The following is a 22,520-nucleotide window of genomic DNA, read 5'->3' as shown; positions in this document are numbered from 1 at the left end:
AAATTTATGCAGCAGAATTTGACACATAAAATGAATTCAATTATATATCTACATACAAGGAGGCTCAGTAATGTACATTCGCACATACAGTTCCCACCCCGCTCATCCACATTTATTGGATAAACGACTACCAAATGAGAAACAGATAGAAAATCCCCATAAATTCAAGTATTATTCAAAAAAAAAATGCGTATGAACAAAAAGATCGCCTCCAACGCAAATAACTCAGTGGTGTAAAAATGCCGAATTAGAATGATCAGCCATTATTAAGAAAGCAAGTCACGATGAACAACAAAATCAAACACCATTAACAAAAAAAATAAATTACATCCAAAGCTTTATCTCCATTTTAAAAAAAATTATTATTAAGGTCAAAAAACGTCAGAAAATGAAACTTAAAAAAACTTGTACTTCAATTTTGCAAAAAACCGCGTCGAAGCCAGGAAATTCATAAGGAATTTGTTAAAAACATTAGATTCTGTACACTAGCACCTTTCCTCGACGACAGTAAGGTCATATGATACCTGTAATTAACGAGACTAGGTAACAAATAGAAAAAAAAGAACGAAAATGCGAAGTTAAAAAGTGTTTTCTTTTTAATTTTGAAAAGAATTGTTTTCAAATTCATGAAAGCCATCAGTCACCTACTCAAATCAGAATATAGGCTCATTTATTCTTCCATAAGAAAACAGTGAGACCTGTCATTATCCAGGTAAAATCATACAATTGAGAAGACAAAGTAAAAACGACAGTTAAAGACAATTGTAAAAAATTCAATTAAATACTTCGAGAACGGGTGTCGTAGCCGTTAAAACCATAATCGATGCCTTTAAAGACTTTTAATTGTACAAATGTCCCTTATTTTGAATGCCAAAAATGAATATGCGGACTGTCAATAATGTGACAAAACGAGAAAACCGTGGACCAAACGCGAAAACTGTGAAATTTAGTATTATAAAAGCCAGAAAACCACGACTTAACGCGTAAAACTGCAAAAAAAGATTAATTTTGAATTCAGTAGAACGAACAGAAAGACGTAGCACTCTTTCGTTTCTGGCACAAAGGTTCAAGTTGACCAAAAAAAAAAGAGATACGTAGTGGCAAAGTTCAAAAAGCCATTGTTTATTTAAAAAACGTACATTTTTGCAAATCAAAATGACCATAATCTTTCCAGTAAAATAACTTTATTATATATAAGTTTGGAAATGCTTAGGAAGTCAATTGGACCTATCAACAGTTTTGATTTGAAATGGTCTGTTCTTTATTATAAGATCCCCATTTTTTTAAATAAGACCGACTGATTTTAATCCAAATTATTTTTGGATTGTAACAGTCCAGGATTCAACCAAAACAAGTCTTGCTATTGCTGTTCGTCCATTAAGAACACTCAATTGTTTCGAATGTTATAGATCTAGATAATTTGTTAGTTAAAAGATCAAAATTAAATGATACGTTTTTCATAATCATAGAGTAAAGTTAGCAAAAACGGCAAAATTTTAATTCCAGACTACTTTCAATGGAAGTCGAAGTAGTACTAGCTCCCTTTGTAGTTGATTGTGCTAGTTCTCAAAACGACCTTTCGACAATTAACAGTAGTTGATTGTGCTAGTTGATTGTGCTAGTTCTCTCTTTGTAGTTGATTGCGCTAGTTCTCAAAACGACCTTTCGACCATTCGACCTTTCGACTCAAAACGACCATTAACAGTACCCGCAGTACATAATCAGTAATAGTAACTAAGCAACTGTTAAAGCCCATTATTCAAAAACTGAAGTGAATGTTCTAACACATTAGTGAATGTTCGAAAACACAATAAAAAAAACAAGACAAGAACAAACTTGCTTCAGCTAATAAAAATCCTGTAGAATCCCAATACACCCATTCGAGTCGTAAGAAAAAGAGCACACCACTTCAATTCAACTCTTTGAATTGTAAAAAACCAAGAAAAGGCCAATAATAGCCTCAGCTATCGCTTTGTGGCTATTAATAATGAAACTGGCTTAGTTATATTAATTCAAGCCAATTTCATCAATTCGCTATAGATGCTTCGGCTATCTGGCCCCCTTAAAATTTTTCGGCTATCGACAAATTTGGTTACCTGACATGTCACCCAGATAATAAAGCAGCACAAACTCCTGCAGGACTTCATGAAAGCCGAGTTATGAAACAATTTGGAGCTTCATATGGACAGATTTCAAAAAGTTACTTTCAATTCAGTCCATACTGGTTATACTGATATCTGCAAAAAGTTTTTCTCATATCTCATTTCCTGTGGCAAGAAAAACAGAAGCAGCCACAATTAAATTGAGTATAAAAATACGAAATTATAGCAACAATTCAATCAAATTCCAAAATACTTTTTAATAGAATAGAGAATATGTCTTTAATTTTCTATAGCCGTTGTGCTCAATGACAGGACCAAACAGTACTGGTCACGATATAAGCTTTTGATCAAAAGACTTTAATGTTCTTTACAAGCAAATGATTGTTTCACACAAAATAGGATATAATTTCAAACAGCAATAGCAGCCCAGAGAATTCTCCCCTGAGACACATTTTAAGTCACTCTGTTCAGTTCCAGTGTTAATAAGGCAGAAATGGTGGGATATCGGAAAATTTAGAAAGGATGTTGCTTCATTTCACCTATATATAAGGACCACCTCCTCCCCAAAAATATTAACATTACGACCACACCCTCATTTCACTACTTTCCCGTTCACATTGAAGAGTGCAGAAACCTTAAGTGCAAATTATTGCCTTAATTATAGCATAGGTCTATTTTCTTGGCTTGTGGTGTATATCGGGAAAGAACACCAGATATTTCAGAAAATTTAGGGATAATTAGGTTCTCGAAATCGATTTATCAGCACAATCAGGGATGTCCAAGCAGTCCGTGTGTAAGTATAATATAATCATAATTCTTTCTACACCGTGGGCACATTTGGTATGGACATTCAAAGTGTTGAAATCTAGATGATCAAAAATTCTAGTAACCAATTTGGCTAAAAACTAGATAACAATCTTCATAGCTAAAATGAAGCACATCCAACATATACCAATAAATCATTAATACTTGCAAAAATATCAAGATCTGTTAAAATAGAGAGAGAAAGAAGACTTTGCGGTTAAAACATGACCAATAGAACATGCCAAGAACACATGAGCGCATAATTATGAGAAGAAATGGTGAGTCAAATTACATGAGATGACAGAAGAGAGACGAGACTTCAGGACTGGAAAAACGATAGGAAGACAACACAACAGATCCATAAAGACATTATTCAGCAACTAAATGAAGATTCGAAAATTAACAGCAGTGTTATCACAAAATCAATGTTGTCCTAAATGGCAGAACATCGAAACGACGTACAGCCATAGTATTGGTCATAGCTGTGAAAATGTATTGATATTTATTCAAGCCACTTTCATTTTTTCTTTTCCTCGGTAGAACAACGATCTATAGTTGCCATTTTAACACCTTCATAATGGCAAATAAGAATTTCATTACTCCTAGACTGTTAATAGATTATACGAATCATTACCAGCGCAAAAACCCGCATTATAGTGAGTTCAAATTGGCTTAAAAAACAAAATTTCATTTTCAGGGGTCACAATTTTTGAATAAGCGATAGGCAGACCTTTCATCACGACCATTCAAATCATAATAGGAAACTGTCCAATTGCTGACTTCGATGGTTTCAAAAAGCGCGTGATAGCATCCAATTATTGCTCGCAGAACTTTAAACGCGTCAACTTGACACACTAATGACAACACTGTTACCATTGAAACAGACCACACATGAGAAATGAAATTAAAATTAGAAATGTTAAGATAAATTTATTTGCATTAAAAGGGTTTTGTATTCATATGGTAAAAGCTCCGAGTAAGGCAACAATTTCAAGATTAAAACTACTTCAAAACGTGTACATACAGCACGGCACTTAATCATTATTTATAGCAGGTCCCAAAAAGTTGACGAGCAAGCGAAAGAAAAAAAACCTTTAAAATGTTCAAACGTGCAAATGAGCGTCGAAATGCACAATTGCTTCTCATTTTGAGGTTTGAATTTTTACATTTGAACAGCTCTCCAGACACACGAAACGATCACAGTCTGAAACGATCGCTTGTGCTACAGCTTTATGGAACTGACTATATTTCCATATTAGATGAACTTGATTAAAGCATTGAATAATTTTTGTTCGAAATTGATAGATCCAATTGAGACGCAGTGAATATTTCACAATGACCGATTGAGAATAAGTGTGAAAAGAAAAGAGTTTTTAGCAGACCCCATTAGACCCTTGCTTTTTCTTCAAGCTCCCAACTTCTACCTCAAATATATAAACTCAGATGCAGAATAGGGATGCAAACATTTTCTGAAATCACGAGATGGCTAGGGGCAACTTTATTTAAGCCACTCTGGTTGCACTCAGGTTAAAAGCTAGCTCTAACCATTACGAATTTCAAAACTTTTAATTGCAGATTGTAATTTGTATTCTGTTTAATTTTATATTCAAAAGCTGATTGACATGATTTACTCGTTACTGAGTAAAGCATCTGAGCTTACGGGTTTTTAAGTTTTTCAGCACAATTAAAATTAACTTTTAATGGCTAGATATAATTCCGAGAAAAGGTTTCAATCATTCTACAATAAGTGATTCTTATTTATTCATCTCCTAACTCCATTGCAATGTATATACACAGCAGAAGCACATCCATGATAATGTAGACACACAATGCGATCCAGAACAGGACTTGTTCGTGTAGCTTCTTCTTGATGTTCCTCAGAATCACGATTCCCACCAGGAACCCAGCCACCGCTCCGAATATGTGTGCCATATAGGCTGTCGCACTCGATTCCTCTTCGCCGTATCGCCTGTAGAGAGCTGTGCCAATATCAATTGCAGCTGAAAGAAATCAATTCAAGTATACTGTTAATATAGCCGGAAGATAGTGGAAATAGCCCAGCAATAAACTTCGATGTGCTGCGCATTTAGAAAATTGAAAGTCCAAGAACAAATTCATCGCGCCTCATTCAATTACAGGTGGCTTTATCAATTTATCCCAATTATATTTCGGTCAAAAATCTGTTACGCAAGCGAAAGAGCATTTTAGAAAAGAATGAAACAAACTTGATTTAAAAATTACTTATCGATACAATATAAACCCACCAGTGGATGGTTTCATTGCCCTCTTTTTTAAGGTCAATTACAAATTCAAGCTCAAATTATTTATTTTTAGATTTCCAAAATGCAAGGCCTAATGTCGACCGGATTGCTCCCAAACGATAGGAAGTGCTCTATTACGTTCTCTTTGAAGTGCCCTGCTGCGGTGTAAAGGAATGTTAGCAGGGAGGTGAGGCAATAAGAGCTTCAGGGACCATAATAATTGTATCATGACCACAATAATTGCTCCAAACTTTGGTAGAGAGCGATTAAAAGTCTGCGAAAAAACCGTTCGTGCGAACAAAGCAAAATCTTAGTGCGCCAGTTTTCATAACAAGTCTCGATGAATCTAAAAAAACCTTGCTAAGAGTTTTTGCTTCTTGAAGCACATAAAAAATCCTTAAAAAAATTTATCATGCAAATTTATCTTTCATGCAATTTTCAAAATCATGACATTTGAACTTTCGTTTCATCAATAATTTCACTAACCGTATGCAAATAAGAGTATCAACCGAATAAGTCGGAACAGCCATTGCATCTCACTCCAGTTCTAAAACATCGAAGAAATGTTGATTTCGTACCACCGATGATATAGCATTTGGACCTTTACCTGTAACACTCATGTGCAAGTTTCAAAATGCCATATCTCTGAAATGCCAGATTCTAGAATACTATGTTATCCCACATACAGTGTCAGAAAATAAAACTTGCATATTTCAAGTAAGTTTACGTAGGGTTTCAAGCAAGGACTACTGAAGTCACTTCGAAATTTCGGCTTTAATCTCGATTCACAAAGTTTTACTTCCCGTCCTCTATCAACGCCTGAAGTTCTCGTTGACTTCAAGCTGAGTCCCGTAAGCTCAACCTAAATCAAGTAGAGTGTGATTTTACCATGACTATGTTAGCTAGGTAGGCGGCTAGAAGGGCATATACTCCGGCTGAGGCTCCACACAGATACACGTTCGGGTCAATCACTGCTGTTGCTAGAGACCCTAGAGTACCAGAAAACAAAACTTTCAAGATTGTCGAAGCGCAGATTGATTTTCCAAAAGCACCAGATCCTACTTCAGCAGCATATAATGCTAACGTAACTCACAAACATAACCGACTGAGGTCGGTCGAACTGCTCTCAAAGGGTGGGAGTTAATTGTTCTAACGAAATGTGAAAACTATCTGCTAGCCCCACACTTTTTTGTTCGCAGACTTCGACTTTTTTATGGGCATCCTAAAACAAATTGCGTGGTGTCTTTTTAAAACTCTCCGCGTCTAGAATTGCATTACAAAAAGAATTTTTAAAATTTCTTTTTTTTCGAAAAAAAAAACGAAATATTAGCCATTTTCTACGCATTTTGGGCATTTTCGGCAGTTTACCCAAGTTTATCAGTCCTTTCAGCCCATTTCGTTATATTCACCGTAACAGAACTTTGCCAAGAGTGCGCTCGTTTTCAGTCCTTTCCTATAACACAGGACAAACTATTTAAGCACCGAGAAAATAGTCCGCCTGGAATTGAGCATCTACCCTGAAATCTTGAGTCTTGACAAAATTAGATTTACACGTAAGCGACTAACGTTGAATGATTAGCTATCGAACAGCTGACAGGGCTATCATAACAATCTCCAGGAAAACGATTTAAACTGGGAAAATTAAACATAACTTCGGAGCGCTATTCAATTTAATATTAAAAATTGCAATCACTGGAGTTCAGCTGGCTAAAGTTGTGAATGAGAATAAAAATTCAATCATGGAAAAATTACATTAAGGGCGTCGAATCACTCGAAAAGTCCGATAGGTCAACCACAAATTTGGCATTTGGCTTCTAAAGAAAAACGACTTTTCTCAAGCTTCGTTCGAGAGCAGCGAAAAACAATATTTGAAACATTTCCATCGAACTGTCTTTTTAAACCCGTTTTTTCTCTCTGAAATTTGCTTACAGAGAGTGGTTTCATTGTTTTGCTAACACTACAGAAATACTTGTTGATGGAAATTAGTGTTCTAGACTTCGAATAAAAATTTGAGCTGCTAAAGGCTTCTACAGTTCTTTGTCTTTATTCTCAAGATATTTGAACAAGCCCGCGTGAAAAATCCACAACTTGAAAATTCGTAGGAAGAAACTCAGATAAACCAAAATTTTCACAAAAAAAACTTGCAACAACTTTCAGTTAGTTTCTGTCTTTGGTCAATTTTAGGCAGGGAGAATTTTTTCTGAATTTCTCCTTCAGCATTATGTTGCGGTATATCGTCATCACCAATTTTCAATCACTTTCAGTGAATGAAAATAAGTAGTTTGGGCTAGTTTTAAAGCTTTTTTAAATTCAAAACTAAGTTTGTTTTTATTACTTTAGAATCGACGTTTCTTGCTAAGAATCATTTGCTCACAAAAATAAGGTCACCAGAAGCTAGAAATGCTTCTCTAGCCCCCTCTTTTCATTTATTTTACCTCTGATAAATAATCTTCTGACAAAATTTAGCTTTACTGGAGTTCTTTCTTGACAATAGTTGTTGTGGCTGCCCTTATTTTAAAAAAATGTCTCAAAGATTGCTCAATCAATTGTGAAGTACCTTTTGATATAAGACTTACCATTAACTTCAAAAATTTAGAAATACTTTTGAGGACCTAGAAGCACGCAAAACCAATAAACCATTGTTCTAATGGTAAGTCCAAACATTTCATGGAAAATCTCACATTGGTAGCTCACAACTGGTTAAGGTTTGACGTGTTAGAGCCAAATTCGAATATTGTATGCCATCTTTTTCTCTTCAACTTTCTCGTGTTTCTTTTTAATTGTCATCAATGCAAATAAGAACATAGCCAGCAGATTACCGGAAAAAAGTCGCCGTTGACGCGCTTGATGCAAATCGGGACTGAAACAGGAAAAAAGAGACAAATTAACCGAGTTTTTTCCGTTTTTTTTTCAGTGTAAAAAAATCTAATTTGGCGTGCAGTTTCAGTTGGAATCTAAAACAATACTTATTTCAGGTTCTAAACTGAAAGCCATTAAGCTTAATACCAATTTCAGCTAGCAAACACTCTAATGAACTTTGATAACCTAATTCTCAAAGACTTAATGATCAGACTTTATCGGTTTTGATTTTGAACTTTTGATTTTGACAGTATTCACCACATTGCGTAATTGAATGCGTGAAAGATTTTAAAATCCATTCAGTTGAAAAAATGAGTGAAGTAAGTCAGAAATCAAACGTGAAAATCGTGACTTATGTAAAACGAAAAACGTGATCAAAAGGAAAGGGGGAATTTTAAAAAAAGAGCGCCTGAATAATAGCCATTGAGAGGCTGACGGCGGCTAATACACATTATAGATTTTCGATTTGTCTTTATCTCCAATTTACTTTTCGAAAAAAAACGAGGCATGTTAAAAAGGCCGCCTAAAAGTTCCTTACCATCGGATTTGTATCATTTGTACATTTTTAAAGATATTTTTTGAACTTTTGAAGTGCATAGTAAAAATCATTATTCTCAATTAAATTCCAACATTCGTAGAATCCCGATAAAACAATTTGTAAAAGCGGACAAAATTGGTTCAGGCTTTTGACATAACAAAAATGAATTGTACTGAAATTTCAAAATCGGCAACTCAGATTTCGCATCTAAAACACTTTCCTACTAGATTGTTGAAAAAGTTAAAAAAAAAAACCATTGATTCCCAGGAACCCAATTGGGATAGAAACAAAAACAAGACAAGGAAAAATAGATTGCTCTGCAGAATTGTCAAAGGTTGTGATAATTCGATTGGATTTCTTAATTGATCAAAATCCTGTTCAGTAATGTGAGGAAAACACGAAATATTAACCAGACCAAATACACTAGACCTGGTAAGACTAATTAGAACAAATTTCAAATACCCGGCATCTAAAATCATGTTGCTCCTGTTTCCAGATACACGCAGTAAAAACCAGCGGGAGAAACTGATTCTTGATTAAAAAGAAAAACCTAGCCGGCAAATCGCCGGCAAAAAACCTGAAAATAGCCGCCATTGACCCGCTTGACGCACATTGGGATTGAAACAGAAAGGAAAAAACTAAGCTAAAGATTGACAGAATTTTTCTAAATGACAAAGAGTTCTTATTCGGAGTGTAAATTCCGCATATTTGATTACATTCTAAAAACACACTTAATTCAGCATCTAAACTGAAAGCCATTAAGTCAAATACAAACGCTAGCTAACAATCGCGTTATAGAACTTAGAAAATTTAATGCATTATGACTTAGTGACCGGGCTTTACCAGTTAATCTCGTCTCTTTTGATTTTCTTTTGACTGTGAGAGTATTCACCACATAGCGTAATTGAATGCGTGAAGGATGTTAAAACCCAGTCATTTGAAACAATAAGTGAAATAAGTCAAAGTCAAACGTGAAAATCGTGACTTATGTAAAACGAAAAACGTGATCAAAAGGAAAAGCGAATTAAAAAGAGACAGAGCACCTAAATAAAATAAGAAAAAAGAGAGCGCCTAAATAAAAAGAGAGCGCGTTAATTAGCCATTGAGAGGCGGACAGTGGCTAATAAACATTATAGATATCATAATTTGTTTTTATCTCCAATTTACTTTTCGAAGAAAAGATGTATGTTAAAAAGGCCGCCCAAAATTCCCTTACCATCGGGTTTGAATAATTTGTACAATTTTGAAGACATCCTTTGAACTTCTTTTCAAGTACTAAGTAACAATCGTTATTAAAAGGACATCTTTGCTTAAGGCTTTATGACATGACAAAAAATGAATTGTATTGAAGTTTCCAAAGCGGCAACTCAGATTTCGCACCTAAAACACTTTCCCACTAGATTGTTGAAAAAGTTAAAAAAAACCATTGATTCCCAGGAACCCAATTGGGACAAACAAAAACTAAACAGGGAAAAATTGATTGCTTTGCAGAACTGTCAAAAAGTTGTGATAATTTGATTGAATTTCTGAATTGGCTGGAACAAATTCTTTAGATGTCAGGTATTTAACGGCGGCTATTGTTTTCAGGTTGCTCCTGTTTCTAGATAACAGACTCGGTAAAAACTAGATGGAAAAAATGATCTTTGATTAAAGAAATAAACAGAGTCGGCAAATGCTTCCGAAAAATAGCCGCCGTTGAACCGTTTGACGCACATTGAGATTGAAACAGAAAAAAAAATTAAGATATAAATTGACAAAAATTGTCAAAGTTATTTTTGGAGTGTAAATTTGCATATTTAGTTAGATTCTAAAAATACACTTATATGGGCCTCTAAACTGAAGGCTATTAGGTATAATACGAACGATAGCTAGCAATCGCTTTTATGAATTTTGATAACTTAATGCATTCTGACTTAACGACCTGGTTTTATATGTATATCCCAATTTTGATTTTGCTCTTTTGACACTGACCTATTCACTTTCACTACATTATATAATTCAATAAGTAAAAGAATCTAAAATCCATTCAGTTGAAACAGTGAGTAAAGTAAGTCAGAAGTCAAACGTGAAACTCGTGACTTATTTAAAACGAAAAACGTGATCAAAAGGCGGACCGGATTTAAAAAAAAGAGGAGAGAGCCTAAATGATAGCCGTCGAGACGCTGAAGGCGGCTATTACAAACAAGACTACTTACAAATAATTAAATTTCGAAAAAAATGAATCCGCAAAAACTAACTAATCAAACACAACATGTTAAACAGGTTTTCACAATATGCGTCCTACGAAACTACACGGCAAGCACACACACACACTTTGCGGAAAACAGCTGGTAGATTAATTGAGAAAAGCCGCAAGAGCTTTGTAGATCTGCAGTCTCAAAGAACCTTTTTTTAATTAAATGCTGAGATTCTTATAATTAATTTCTTTTCAAATTCTGTCCAGCTGCAGAATCTGTTTGTTATATCTGCTGCGAAATTATTGCCGCACAATATGTTTAAATTGTCAAGCGACTTGACCCCACACTCACTTGACCTTATCTCTTTGAGTTAAAAAAAACAGAAATATCTAATCAATTTCAGAGTGAGAAAGTCATTTTTGTGAGTGAGTCGACTAACCATTAAACGGACGAATGAACAAAAAAACTAGCTCCACTAAAAGTGGAAAACGACATCACGCACGCAATTCAGTTGAAATTGCATGAAAGAACAAAAAGCAGATTTGAAGAAATTGTGACGTGACATGGTCGTAGCAAAGATCTTGACGAAATAAAAAACCCAGAGAAGGCTAATAATAGCCCCAATTATCGCATGGTGGCTATTAAACAAACATAACCGACTAAACGCCGGAAGAATTGCTCTGGAACTACTAGTGAGAGCTCTAATCAATTGCAGCCTGCTTCAGTCGGGTGCGGGGGGAGGGAGCGAGCTTAAATGGGACTAAAAAGTTCAATAGTGGGCTTCAAATAACCACATTAGAGGTTAACATATACCACTATTAAGATTTAAAGTAAAAAATGACACCAGTTTCGGCGCACTTTTCATTTGACTTTTAGCATTAATTTGCCGGCAATTGACTTCAGCTGCTTGAAATTGTGATTGAGAGAATTTTAGATCACGCGAAACGCAAAAAGTCAATTGCGTAAAAGTCATTCGAAAAGTAAAAAAAAAATGTCAAGCGAAAATTTTGCATAAAAAAAGACACACGTTTACAATAAGTGCTATTAACTTCGTTCAAGAGCAATTAAAAACCAAATAATTACAAAACGTAAAATCATTACAAAAACAGTACAAAAACATTACAAAAAGTAAAATTGACGAAAACAACAAAGGCATTGTTTAAAACTTCAGCAGAACTGTTTAAAAACATCATGTCCAGGTCAAAAAAATCATCAGCTATGGGATCAAATCAGACAAAGGATGGAAACCTGCATCATTAGATGACCGATGAGACCTGATATTATTCATAAAATTATTATTCAAAAATCTTAAGAAATTTTTCCAAAAACAAATGCTGTCAAAGACATCCAAACATTATCTACTTAAAACATAAATCAAGAAACAAGTATATTTTTTATAGTCAGGGAGCCATGCGCACCTATCATTTATGAGACTAGTACAAAGTAACATAAAACAAAAGGGGTAGTACAGAGTAAAATAAAAGATAGAGTAACACAGAGTAACATAACAGTAGTTCTTTTGATAAAAAAATATCGAAAAAAACATGACGCCTCCGAAAAAAATTGATTAGTCATCAACAAGACTTAATGATAAGATAACAAACCAAACAAAAAATTCCAAAAATTACTAACTATTAAAAAAACGATGACAAAGTTAAAAAAAAAACAATATTAAATTGTCTAAACAATAAATCGGTTTCAAAACTCCGCATAAAAAATCCTATGCAAAATATAACTATGCAGACTAAATGATGAAAAACAAAACGAACAACCAATGAAATACACAGAGACAAATAATTAAAAGAAAGTAACAACTACAGATGAAAAAAAATCTACATAAGAAACCAATGGGAACTGCAATAACTGAAGACTTAATTGTACGACAAAAAATTTCCTAAACTGAAATAATGAAAACAAACCCGGCAGATTGCCGGAAAATAGCCGCCGTTGATTCCAATAAGCGTGATTGGGATTGAAAGAATAGATATTCAAAAAAAAAGATTTTTTAAGTCCGATTTATTTTGATGGCATTTTCGTAGTTGAACATAACGTACTTCTGTTTCTTAGAGAGAGGCTACAGAGGCTACTATTAATACCAATAAGCATTAGAGATGGTAACTAAGACTTATAGGAACGACGTTCAAATAGCGGGCATCTAAAATTGGGCTTTATGGGTTTATCCCGTTTCTACTTCTGACTTCAATTTTTTATACTGACTCTGTTCATTTTGAATTGCTTTGCTGAGCAAATGATGTTCAAAATCATTTTTAGCAGAATGAGAGAAGAGAGAAACTAGCCTAGAGAAGTCAAAAAGATATCACGCGAAATGCTGAAAACGCGGCAAAATGAGGTAAATCGAAACAATTTTTTATTCGACGAAGTTAAAAAACATAGCAGGACAAGTCCTGACGTACAATTCGAAGAATTTTCATTAACTAAACAGAAAACTAGACCTAGAACGGACTATGAATGAATTGGGAAAACCATTTAGAAAAAAAATCCGATCCAAAAAATCGAAAAAACAGTAAAAATCAAAGTGAAATTGCCGCATGTGAACAAAAAACCACTAGCGAGAAAGCGAATTTTTGTTCAAGCACCGTTTTCTGACTCTACTTTAAATGTAGAGCGAAAAAAATGCACGCCGCAAAACCACTCGCTTTTTCGCTCCACTTCCTGTTTCGGCGTGACCAAAATCACTACTCCAATTTGACTTCAGAAATCATGAAAATGTGTGAACAGATCTTAAAGAAAAAAAAAGACAGCGCCCCAATACAATTCAAATTCTTTGAATTGTAAAAAAAATAGGAGCGCTATAATAGCCGGCTGAGAAGATGAGGGCGGCTATTAAACAAAACAGAAAACTTGAGAAAAAACACGGTGTAAGTCATCAGAACCGTAAAATATCAGCCGTAAATTTAAACAGGTCTGTATATGACTCGTTAGCAAGCCGATGTGATCTTTTTCTCAAGACACAGTGATAAGACGACAAAAAAAATACGGGCAAAAACTTGAAGTTGTTTGATAACAGTTAGCATAAAAGTCATAGCATGAAAGTCAATTACCATTACCTGCCTATTGATGTCTGAAATGATTTCTTAAAAATATTAACGCTTTAAATTACTCGACTTTGCTCTTTGCCACTTCGAAATCACCACTCCCATTTTGATCTTGATCACTCCTATCTGACTTCAGAAATGTTTGAACATATCTTCAGAGCTCTATATTCCCCTCGATTTAAAACATGACTAAAACCGAAGCCAAATATTCACTTGAAAAAGAGAACATTTCATTATACTATTATATTGAGAAAGACATTCAGATCAATAAGTGAAGAACGGAGTAGCAAATTCAGATATCTTTTTTGATAAATATTTGCAATTCTCCGATAAAAATGCTAGTTATTCAAAGATGGTTGTGATACAGTCCCTGTTCAATTGTTGACTAAAAAACAATTGAAACATTACATACCAATAAAAAGGTTTAGAGCAAGAGAGAAAAGTCAAGAATTGATTAAACTTCTTTATTCAAAAAGTTCTACGGGTTCCTACATACCAAAAATTTTCCAAAAAACCGTTTGCTCTCCAACGGTGAGAACAAACAGAAAAACACTAAACAAAAGACGATCAAAAACTCCTTCCGCGCTTGACCTTTTCATACTGTTTTTGAGGACAAAAGGCAAGAGGATCAGACATAAAATTGTCAAGCAAAAAATCAACTGGGGGTTGGTGAGCAATAAGATAACTATGTTTAGGATTAGAAAAACGGGGGGTAGGTAGGTGCCGGGGAAGCAATGGGTGGGATGGGCGGTAAGTCAAGGGGATTGGTTAAGTGGGCGGAGAGTTAGGTAGACCGTGGTTGGGGAGGAAGGGGGTGCTTAGTATGTGAGAGGCAGTTGGAGGGGGTAAATAGGTAGGAAGGTGTATGTAGTTTGGATAGGGTGCAGGGACGGTGGTGCAAAAAAATTCTAAGAACAACCTCTCGATATCGAATATTACAATCAGTCCCTAAATACTATGTATCAGTAGCTAAGCTAGTGTTAAAGACCGACTCTGTAAGGAGAAGTCCACGTTCTAAAAATAGAAGTCAAAATTCGGAAACAAAAGCCAAAGTTCAAGTCAGGAACACACTTGCTTCAGCTTAAAACCTTTAGAACACCAATACTCCTTTCGAGTCTTAATAAAAGCGCAGCACTAATATAAACATACCCGGCAGATTGCCGGAAAATAGCCGCCGTTGATTCCCATAACTATTGGGGTTGAGATAGAAAATAACAACAAAAATTTATTTTTGTATAAAAACATTTTTAAGTGCGATTTAGTCATTTCGTAATTGAACATACTCTTGTCTCTCATTGAGAGGGTCTAGTATCAATAACAATACGCATTATAGATAGTAACTAAAACTTATGAGAATAAAGTTCAAGTACCGGGCATCTGAAAATGGGCTTTATGGGTTTATCCCGTTTCTATTTCTGACTTTGATTTTTTAATACTGACTCTCTTCAATTTGAATTGCTTTGCTGAGCAGCTGCCGTTTAAAAGGACTTTGAGCAGAATAACAGAAGACTGAAACTAGCCTAGAGAAGTCAAAAAGATTTCACGCAAAATGTCGAAAAAGCGGCAAAATGGGTAAAGCGAAAAAAAAGTTCGACGAAGTAAAAAAAACATAGCAGGACAAGTCCTGACGTACAATTCAAAGAATTTTCATTGACTAAACAGAAAAACTAGACCTAGAATGGACTATGAGCGAATTGAGAAAACCAGTTTTAAAAAAAAATCAGATAAAAAAATTTTAAAAAAAAAACAAAATCAATGTCAAAATGCCGCATGTGAACCAAAAAACCACTAGCGAGAAATGAAAATTTAATTCAAACAAAAAACTAGGTCTAGAATTAGCTGTGAATGGATTGCGAAAACCATTTAGAAAAAATTCCGATTCAAAAAATCGAAAAAACAGTAAAAATCCGAGTTAAATTGCCGCATGTGAACAAAAAACCACAAGCGAAATTTTTTTCAAACACCGTTTTCTCACTCTACTTTAAAATTAGAGCGAAAAAATTCACGCCGCAAAACCACTCGCTTTTTCGCTCCATTTCCTGTTTCGGCGTGACCAAAATCACTACTCCAATTTGACTTCAAAACAATGAAAATGTGTGAACAGATCTTTAAAAAAAAACAAAGCCGGAAGAGTTCCGGAAACGACTCGAAGTGAAAATCTATTTAACCGCCATCCAACTACTCATCAGAAAAAACTTGCCTCCACTAATTTAGAATTTTCTTGAAACCAAACCATAAAACAAAAAAGTAAAAACGACGAAATCAAATCTGTGAAAATATGATAAAAAATCTGATCCAATTTTGTCATAACTTGAGATCCCGAAATAACTATCTCTGCCAAAATTACGTCATCAAAACAACTAGTACTTACTAAAACCACTTAAGTGAATGTTATAAAAATATTTGAGGCCAAATTATGAAAAAAGCTCTTTTAAAACAACTTGCACTAAAAAACTGGAAAAAGTTAGTAAATTTCTTAATATTACAAAAGCATATAAATTCAAAGAATTCTTTTCAGCCCATCAAGATGATTGCAAAACAAAAGACAAGTCATAATAGTCTATGAAACTTGTCTCAAAAAACAGAAAAAACCCGAAAAACTGCAAAAAAAATTAAGAAAAATAGTTCCAATGTTTGCCATTTTTGTCATATTTCTCATTAAAAAAATGATTCATATCCAACATTGCCCATACTTATTACTAAACAACTAGAACAACTATTATGAATCCTAAAACTCCACAAATGCCATAAAAAATTAAGGAGTTTTTTAACAGTAAAAGGAAACATAAAGCCGAATAAAAAGTCCTTTGCAATTAGAGCAATGAAAAACTCGCAAAACAATGGTCAAATTATAATAGGGTGTGTAAGACACTTGTGTAAGATTCAAAAAAAACAAACTGCAAAAAATGAGAAAAATGGTTAAAAATTTCTCAATTTTTTGGTCATTTTCCTTCGAAAAAAATGATTTATACCAACAAAACTTTAGTCAATTGGTATCTGACAATTCCTTAAGTAACAGGCTTCTATTCAAATCCCACTTAAAGCAGTAAAACAAACAAACAGGTAAAAAAAATCATTAAATTTTGTCTAAAAATCAGGAAAACTGATCAAAAACCTCCAAATTATCATTAAAAATCAAATTAACAACTTGAAACCTTCAATTCCTATCAAAACAAACCTAATACTAATACAATATCATAATCAAACCTCATAACCGTCAAAAGTTGCAAAAAAACTGCTTTTAAAAGCCGCACGTGAACAAAAAAATTTCGCTGGCTTAGAAAAAATTTTTTCACACATCAATTTCTCGCTCTCTCAAAAACAGCGGTATGAACAAAAACCACTCTCTTTTCGCTGCGCTCTTCACTTTTGTTCAGCACCAAAATCACTCCAAACTTTTTCACGCGTTTCATTTCCCGCTTCAAAAATCACTCCAAAAATTGATTAAAAAAGGACTTCTCCAATACTCCTCTTCGAGTCGTAAAAAAAAAGACAGCGCCCCAATACAATAATAGGAGCGCTATAATAGCCGGCTGAGAAGATGAGGGCAGCTATTAATAACCATAAGCTTTGTTAAAAGGAAAATAATAATGTGAAAAAAGCGACAAAGCTGTTTCGAATCTTTCAATACAAATTGGCCCGTCAAATGCTTAAGTTACCTCAAGCATCAGGTCACGTTATCCTAAACAATTTAAAAAAAAGACACTTAGATGGTAGGGTAGGGGCAAGAACAAGATAGTCCTGCCCCTCTAAATTCTGTACGAGTAGGAACTGCACGGCCAAAATAAAGATGATGATAACGAAACTCAGTATTTTAAGTATTTTTTGCATAGTTTCCTTTGCTTTTTTAGTTTAAAAAAAGCACCCTTGAAGAAATTTAACTCGAATCAAGGGTAAAAAAAATTAGTGGCCAAAATATTCTGAGCGACAGACACCTGATCCATTTTGAACACTTGCTGAGAGGAAAAACTCCTGCTCCACTCTAAAGAAAAGAGCATATACTTGAAATATCGTTCTTGAGGACAAAATGTGCCCGACAAAAAAATTGGTCAAGCAAAAAATCACGTACAAAAAGACCACAGGACTTCTATAATTGCTACAAACTTCGGTTGAGAGCAATTAGTCTCCATTCCTCCTTTCCTAGTCGCAAAAGGACACGTTCTAAATTCATAGAACTGTAAAATGAAGAGTGAGTTTTTTAAACAAATATACGACTACAAATTAGCGATGAAATATTTAATTGTCTTGAAATTATCGCGGTCATGCATCAGATATCATCACAACCAAACATGATATCGATATAAACACATTGAGGATAGTCTCATAGAGAGAAGATAAAAAGGGAGAGAATAGTTTGGGAGTAATTAAAAAACTTGCAATCAGAGACGTTGCTGTAAACGGTGCTGATCAAGCTGTTTCAAATCTTATCTCAGCAATGTATCGTATGCAACCAACAAGTACGCTGAATTAAGCTTATTAACCTGCGATAACTCCGGCGAAGTAGATAATTATCATTCGAATGGGTCCATGCACAATCTCCAGCAGAATTCCCACAATCAGTTGAAACAGCAAATTAGCTCCGATGTGCTCTATCCTGCAAATCGCAAACACATTTAACTTCTATATTGCAAATATTACAAAAATCTTAATGCAATTTTTTCAGTTGCTTTCAATCAGATCGCGTAAGCCAAGCGTTGTTTTGAAACCAGATTGCGTTTTTAAGCAGATTGCGACTTACATTTCTTTACATGGAAAATGTCCATGCGGTAAAATTTATATGAAAATGTTTATTCTTGAAAAATAGATGTTTGACAAAGCCGAGATAAAAACTGTTAAACATAACTCTTAGTTACTTCACTTTCATGATCTTGATTTTCATTGCAACATAATGGAAAGTTCACAAAGCACAAAAAATTCTTCGATAAAGATTTTTTACTCAAATCTTTGATTTGCTTACCCTGCGTGAACGAGTAGGTAGGATATGAATCTCCATGCCTCTTCGTGTTTAGTTGGGTTGAATATGAACACACTGTCAATGGGTACGGGGGTGGTGAGGCCGACATTGCCCAAGTCAACGCAGTAGTATATGAACACGCCTAGCTAGAAAAAGATTACAGCTCAAAGTGGAATAAACTAAATCGTATAATCCAATGGAATATTAACTGTACATTATCAGAAGTCCAAATGAACAAAAAATGTTTGAAAAACTTTAGCAATCAAACTAACAACGAACTTTTACGAATTTAGCTGCGATTTATAGTTACAGGATAGCCCGAAACAAATTTACAAACCAATAATGGCACAAAACCACGCCTTGTTACAAACTTTGTTCAGTTGTTCAACTTCAATTCGTCCATGGACTATTTTGAGAACTGACCTCAATGAGAGAAATGATAGGTATGAATATGGGTATGTATCCGTCCTCGGACATGACGTCAGTGTAGGTCTGCATCCTGTCGTCACTCACGAGCGCCTCTCGCATGGCGATGTTTGCCACCCTGCTTCTGAACCTCTTTCTCAACTTGTCTCTCATCTGACGCACGTCTTCAGTCATGTGCACCTCTTCATCTGTAGTCGTGTTGCCCATCATCTAAACAAAACACCAGCGATATTTATTGTCAATTTAAAAGTTTCTATTTATATCTGCCAACTGAAAAAAAACACTGGAGAGTTTATGGTAAGCGCCACAAAAATAGGCGGCAAAACAAAGGTTTTAGTTCAAGATGCTTTTTGATAATTCTCTCTCCCATCATTATTCAGGGTACCATAGTAGGTCTTGCCTTCCAAATACTCTTTCAAGCAGTTGGATAAGATTCGATGTTTTTCCAACCTCTACAGTTGAAGAGCTGGCATAATATAGAATGTTTCGATACGTCCAGTAGAACAAATCTCGCTCTAAAATCAATTTCTCTCCTTATTCCTTCTGCAGAGACTCCCATTAAATTAAAAATTGATGTAATAAGTCCAAAGTCAAGCTAGTTAGGATTCGTTACATGAGACAAAGGCTCATCAGTTTACTGATAAGTTGTTTAATTACAAATGATGTCTCTCGTGTCAGATACTGTTTCAGTTATCCTAAATCTCATGACAAACCTCCTAAAATTGTCAATGGTGGGAAGTAGCAGAAAGAGCGATGTAATAGACCTACTAAGACGCTTCAAATGATGTCTTCAGACCTTATATCAGTCACTTGGAAGATTCAATGTGAAAAAAATGAAACTACTTTTGGCGCCCTTTTCATCTATATTTCGTGAGCGATCAAAACTCTGAATGAGCGACCAATTTATATCACGCAAAAATTGACAAGTAAGCCGTGAAAAAGAAGAAATCAATCGAAATTCAAAACAGTCAAGCAAAAAATTTGCATAAAAACAAGACAACTGCCATATTTGCTTCCATTGAGAGCAATTAAAAGCAGATTATAAACCAATAAATACTAAATCTGGTTTTTAAGTGTTTTACATTCTATTACTATAAGTACTCGTGTAGGATCAGATAAAACTATTTTGTGGGCGATTTGAAAACCTTTCGTCCCTCTTTTAACTTATGTTTTAAAATTCCAGAGCTTTTGAGGTCAGTGCAAAAAAGGCTAATTTTAGGACAATGGCTGAAACCAAAAACTCTTTCGCACCATGCGTAAATTGTACAACATAAATGGCAGAATGCCGGAAAATAGCCGCGATAAACGCTTGTGCCCTTCCATGAATTTAAACAACTAACGAAATAAGATAGCCAGATCGACTACCAGTCCTTTAATAGACAACAAGATTTTTTGGGTTAGATTCGGACTGCCAATTTTAAAACACATACGGTTTACAGAGAAAAAGCCTTAAAAGACCTTTTTTCAAAAATGAAATCAAAACCAAAAACTCAAGACTAATAGTCAAGCATCAGGGCATATAAGTTTGACACTCATTAGATGCACACTATTGATCTTTAACTAGTAAATGTTCATAAAATTTAAAGTGTCATAAATGCATTCAGAAGTCATTTTTTGAGTGAGATAAGTCACGCAATTCGTTTAAAATTAGAAATGACGTCACATACACAAATTTTAACTGCACAGCAGTAGAAGTCACCGAAATCATTGAAAAAGTCAATTCTAAGAAGTCAGGTCGTAAGAACCATCGACGGAGACGACGAATTAAAAAAAAAACATAGCAGGACACGTCCTGAAAAACAAATCAAAAAATTGTATTAATTGATAGCCTGACAATCATTAAAACCGATTTAAAAGGCAAATGAGAGCTGTTATTAAGGAGATTAAGCAATAAAACCACCAGAACAACAAAAACAGCTAGACTAATAACAACTTTTTTTGACAAGACAGGATCAACATCGAAAAACAACTGCTATGAACTCAAACTGCCAACTATATTGCTCTATTTCTCATCCTTAACCTTTCATTAAATATTGATGAGTCCTCTCATTGATACTATTAAGTAAGACAAAAATAACCAAAAATCGCAAAAAAAAACCCAATGAAGCTTTTTAAAAACACATAGTATAAACGTCCCAAAATGCAACAGCTACTGAGGACACAATTACGTTAATTATTTGAATCCTCAATGACCACTGTTGAGACCTGTTATCAATGAGCTTAAGTGATAAGACAGCAATAGGTACAACACATACTAGCAAAACTAAAAAAAATCGAAGATTTAAAAAAAACGAATTAACGTATAAGTCAGTCACAAAAAGTTATAGCTAAGAAGAGAAATGATTTTCTTTAATTGAAGCCTTGCTAGCAACCAATGAGACCTGTCGATAGTGAGACTAAGATAGGACAAGAAAGTTGAAAAGAAAAACTCGCAAAACTCAAAATTTATTGAAAACAATTAGTGTCAAAGTCATAGAAAGCACTAGCTTTGAATAAAAACAAACAAATCGATAACCTTAACCCCCATTAGCAGTATCAGAGACCTGTCCCCAATAATATTAAAGGATACGACATCAAGAAGTACGATAAATACTTGCAGAACTGAAAAAATCATTCAGAACTTTGAGAAAAAGTACTGTCAAAGTCATGAACCTCACCGATAAACGTCGGTCGAATTGCTCTCGAACAACCGTTGAGCGGTTGCCTTCATCAGTCGCTAGCCACGGTTTAGTGGGGCTAGCGTTAGCTTGATTCGACTCTTCAACTTTTAGTTTCCTCTACTTGTTAGTAAATAAATCAAAAGACTGATATTTTAAAAAAAATGCTATATTGCCAAATTTAGAAAAAAGCTTCCAGATTTCGCAGTGGAATTGTTCATAATTTTTGTCTATGGAGTTATGTCAAGTAGCTATGGAGTTATGCCATCTGCAGTACTTGAAAAACTTCGTTGGCCAGTAAGGATCGTTTAACTCAGAAAAGGACAAAAATATTCAAAAATTTTGAAAACAATCGCAAATTTTAGCAAAATCTTGCTAAAACTCAAGATATTTAAATCTTCAAAACCATGTCATTGTCTCAAGAGACTATGGTGTGGAACATTCGTGGTTTTGAAATCTTGAAGAACATTCCATTATATTGATAAATTATATAGTAACTAAATGTCAAACCCTAGGAAATGTTCCTCGGCTCTTGAGGCTGGAGAAACCTGAAATACGACAAACTTTTTCAAAAAACTTGAAATTGAAAATTTTATCGAAAAACTGATAAAGTTTAAAATTATTTCATGTTCCGTGGCAAACAAAAAAATTTCAGTGACTAATTATTAAATCCTTAAGGGGGTTTT

The 22,520-nt window shown here is 34.5% G+C and overlaps 2 protein-coding genes across 2 annotated transcripts in view; both read right to left on the bottom strand.

Moving 5' to 3' along the window:
• The window catches only part of LOC142339245 (T-complex protein 1 subunit theta-like), a 300,794-nt gene that overhangs the window by 33,849 nt on the left and 244,425 nt on the right, over positions 1-22,520 (bottom strand). The gene's annotated exons all lie outside the window — the stretch shown is intronic.
• The window catches only part of LOC142339241 (rhomboid-related protein 2-like), a 28,070-nt gene continuing 7,834 nt past the window's right edge, over positions 2,285-22,520 (bottom strand). The window contains exons 3-8 of the mRNA XM_075389101.1: positions 19,175-19,387; positions 18,755-18,897; positions 18,279-18,391; positions 6,056-6,156; positions 5,654-5,714; positions 2,285-4,906 (exon numbers count right to left, since the gene is read on the bottom strand). Of these exons, the coding sequence (XP_075245216.1) occupies positions 4,665-4,906; positions 5,654-5,714; positions 6,056-6,156; positions 18,279-18,391; positions 18,755-18,897; positions 19,175-19,387 (873 nt within the window). The 3' untranslated portion in view covers positions 2,285-4,664. The remainder of the gene's footprint in view (positions 4,907-5,653; positions 5,715-6,055; positions 6,157-18,278; positions 18,392-18,754; positions 18,898-19,174; positions 19,388-22,520) is intronic.

The sequence above is a fragment of the Convolutriloba macropyga genome, chromosome 5 (assembly GCF_964194025.1).
Source record: "Convolutriloba macropyga chromosome 5, txConMacr16.3, whole genome shotgun sequence".
Lineage (NCBI taxonomy): Eukaryota > Metazoa > Xenacoelomorpha > Acoela > Convolutidae > Convolutriloba > Convolutriloba macropyga.
Note: the sequence above shows the minus strand (reverse complement) of the source record. Positions and strands in the feature narration are given on the sequence as shown.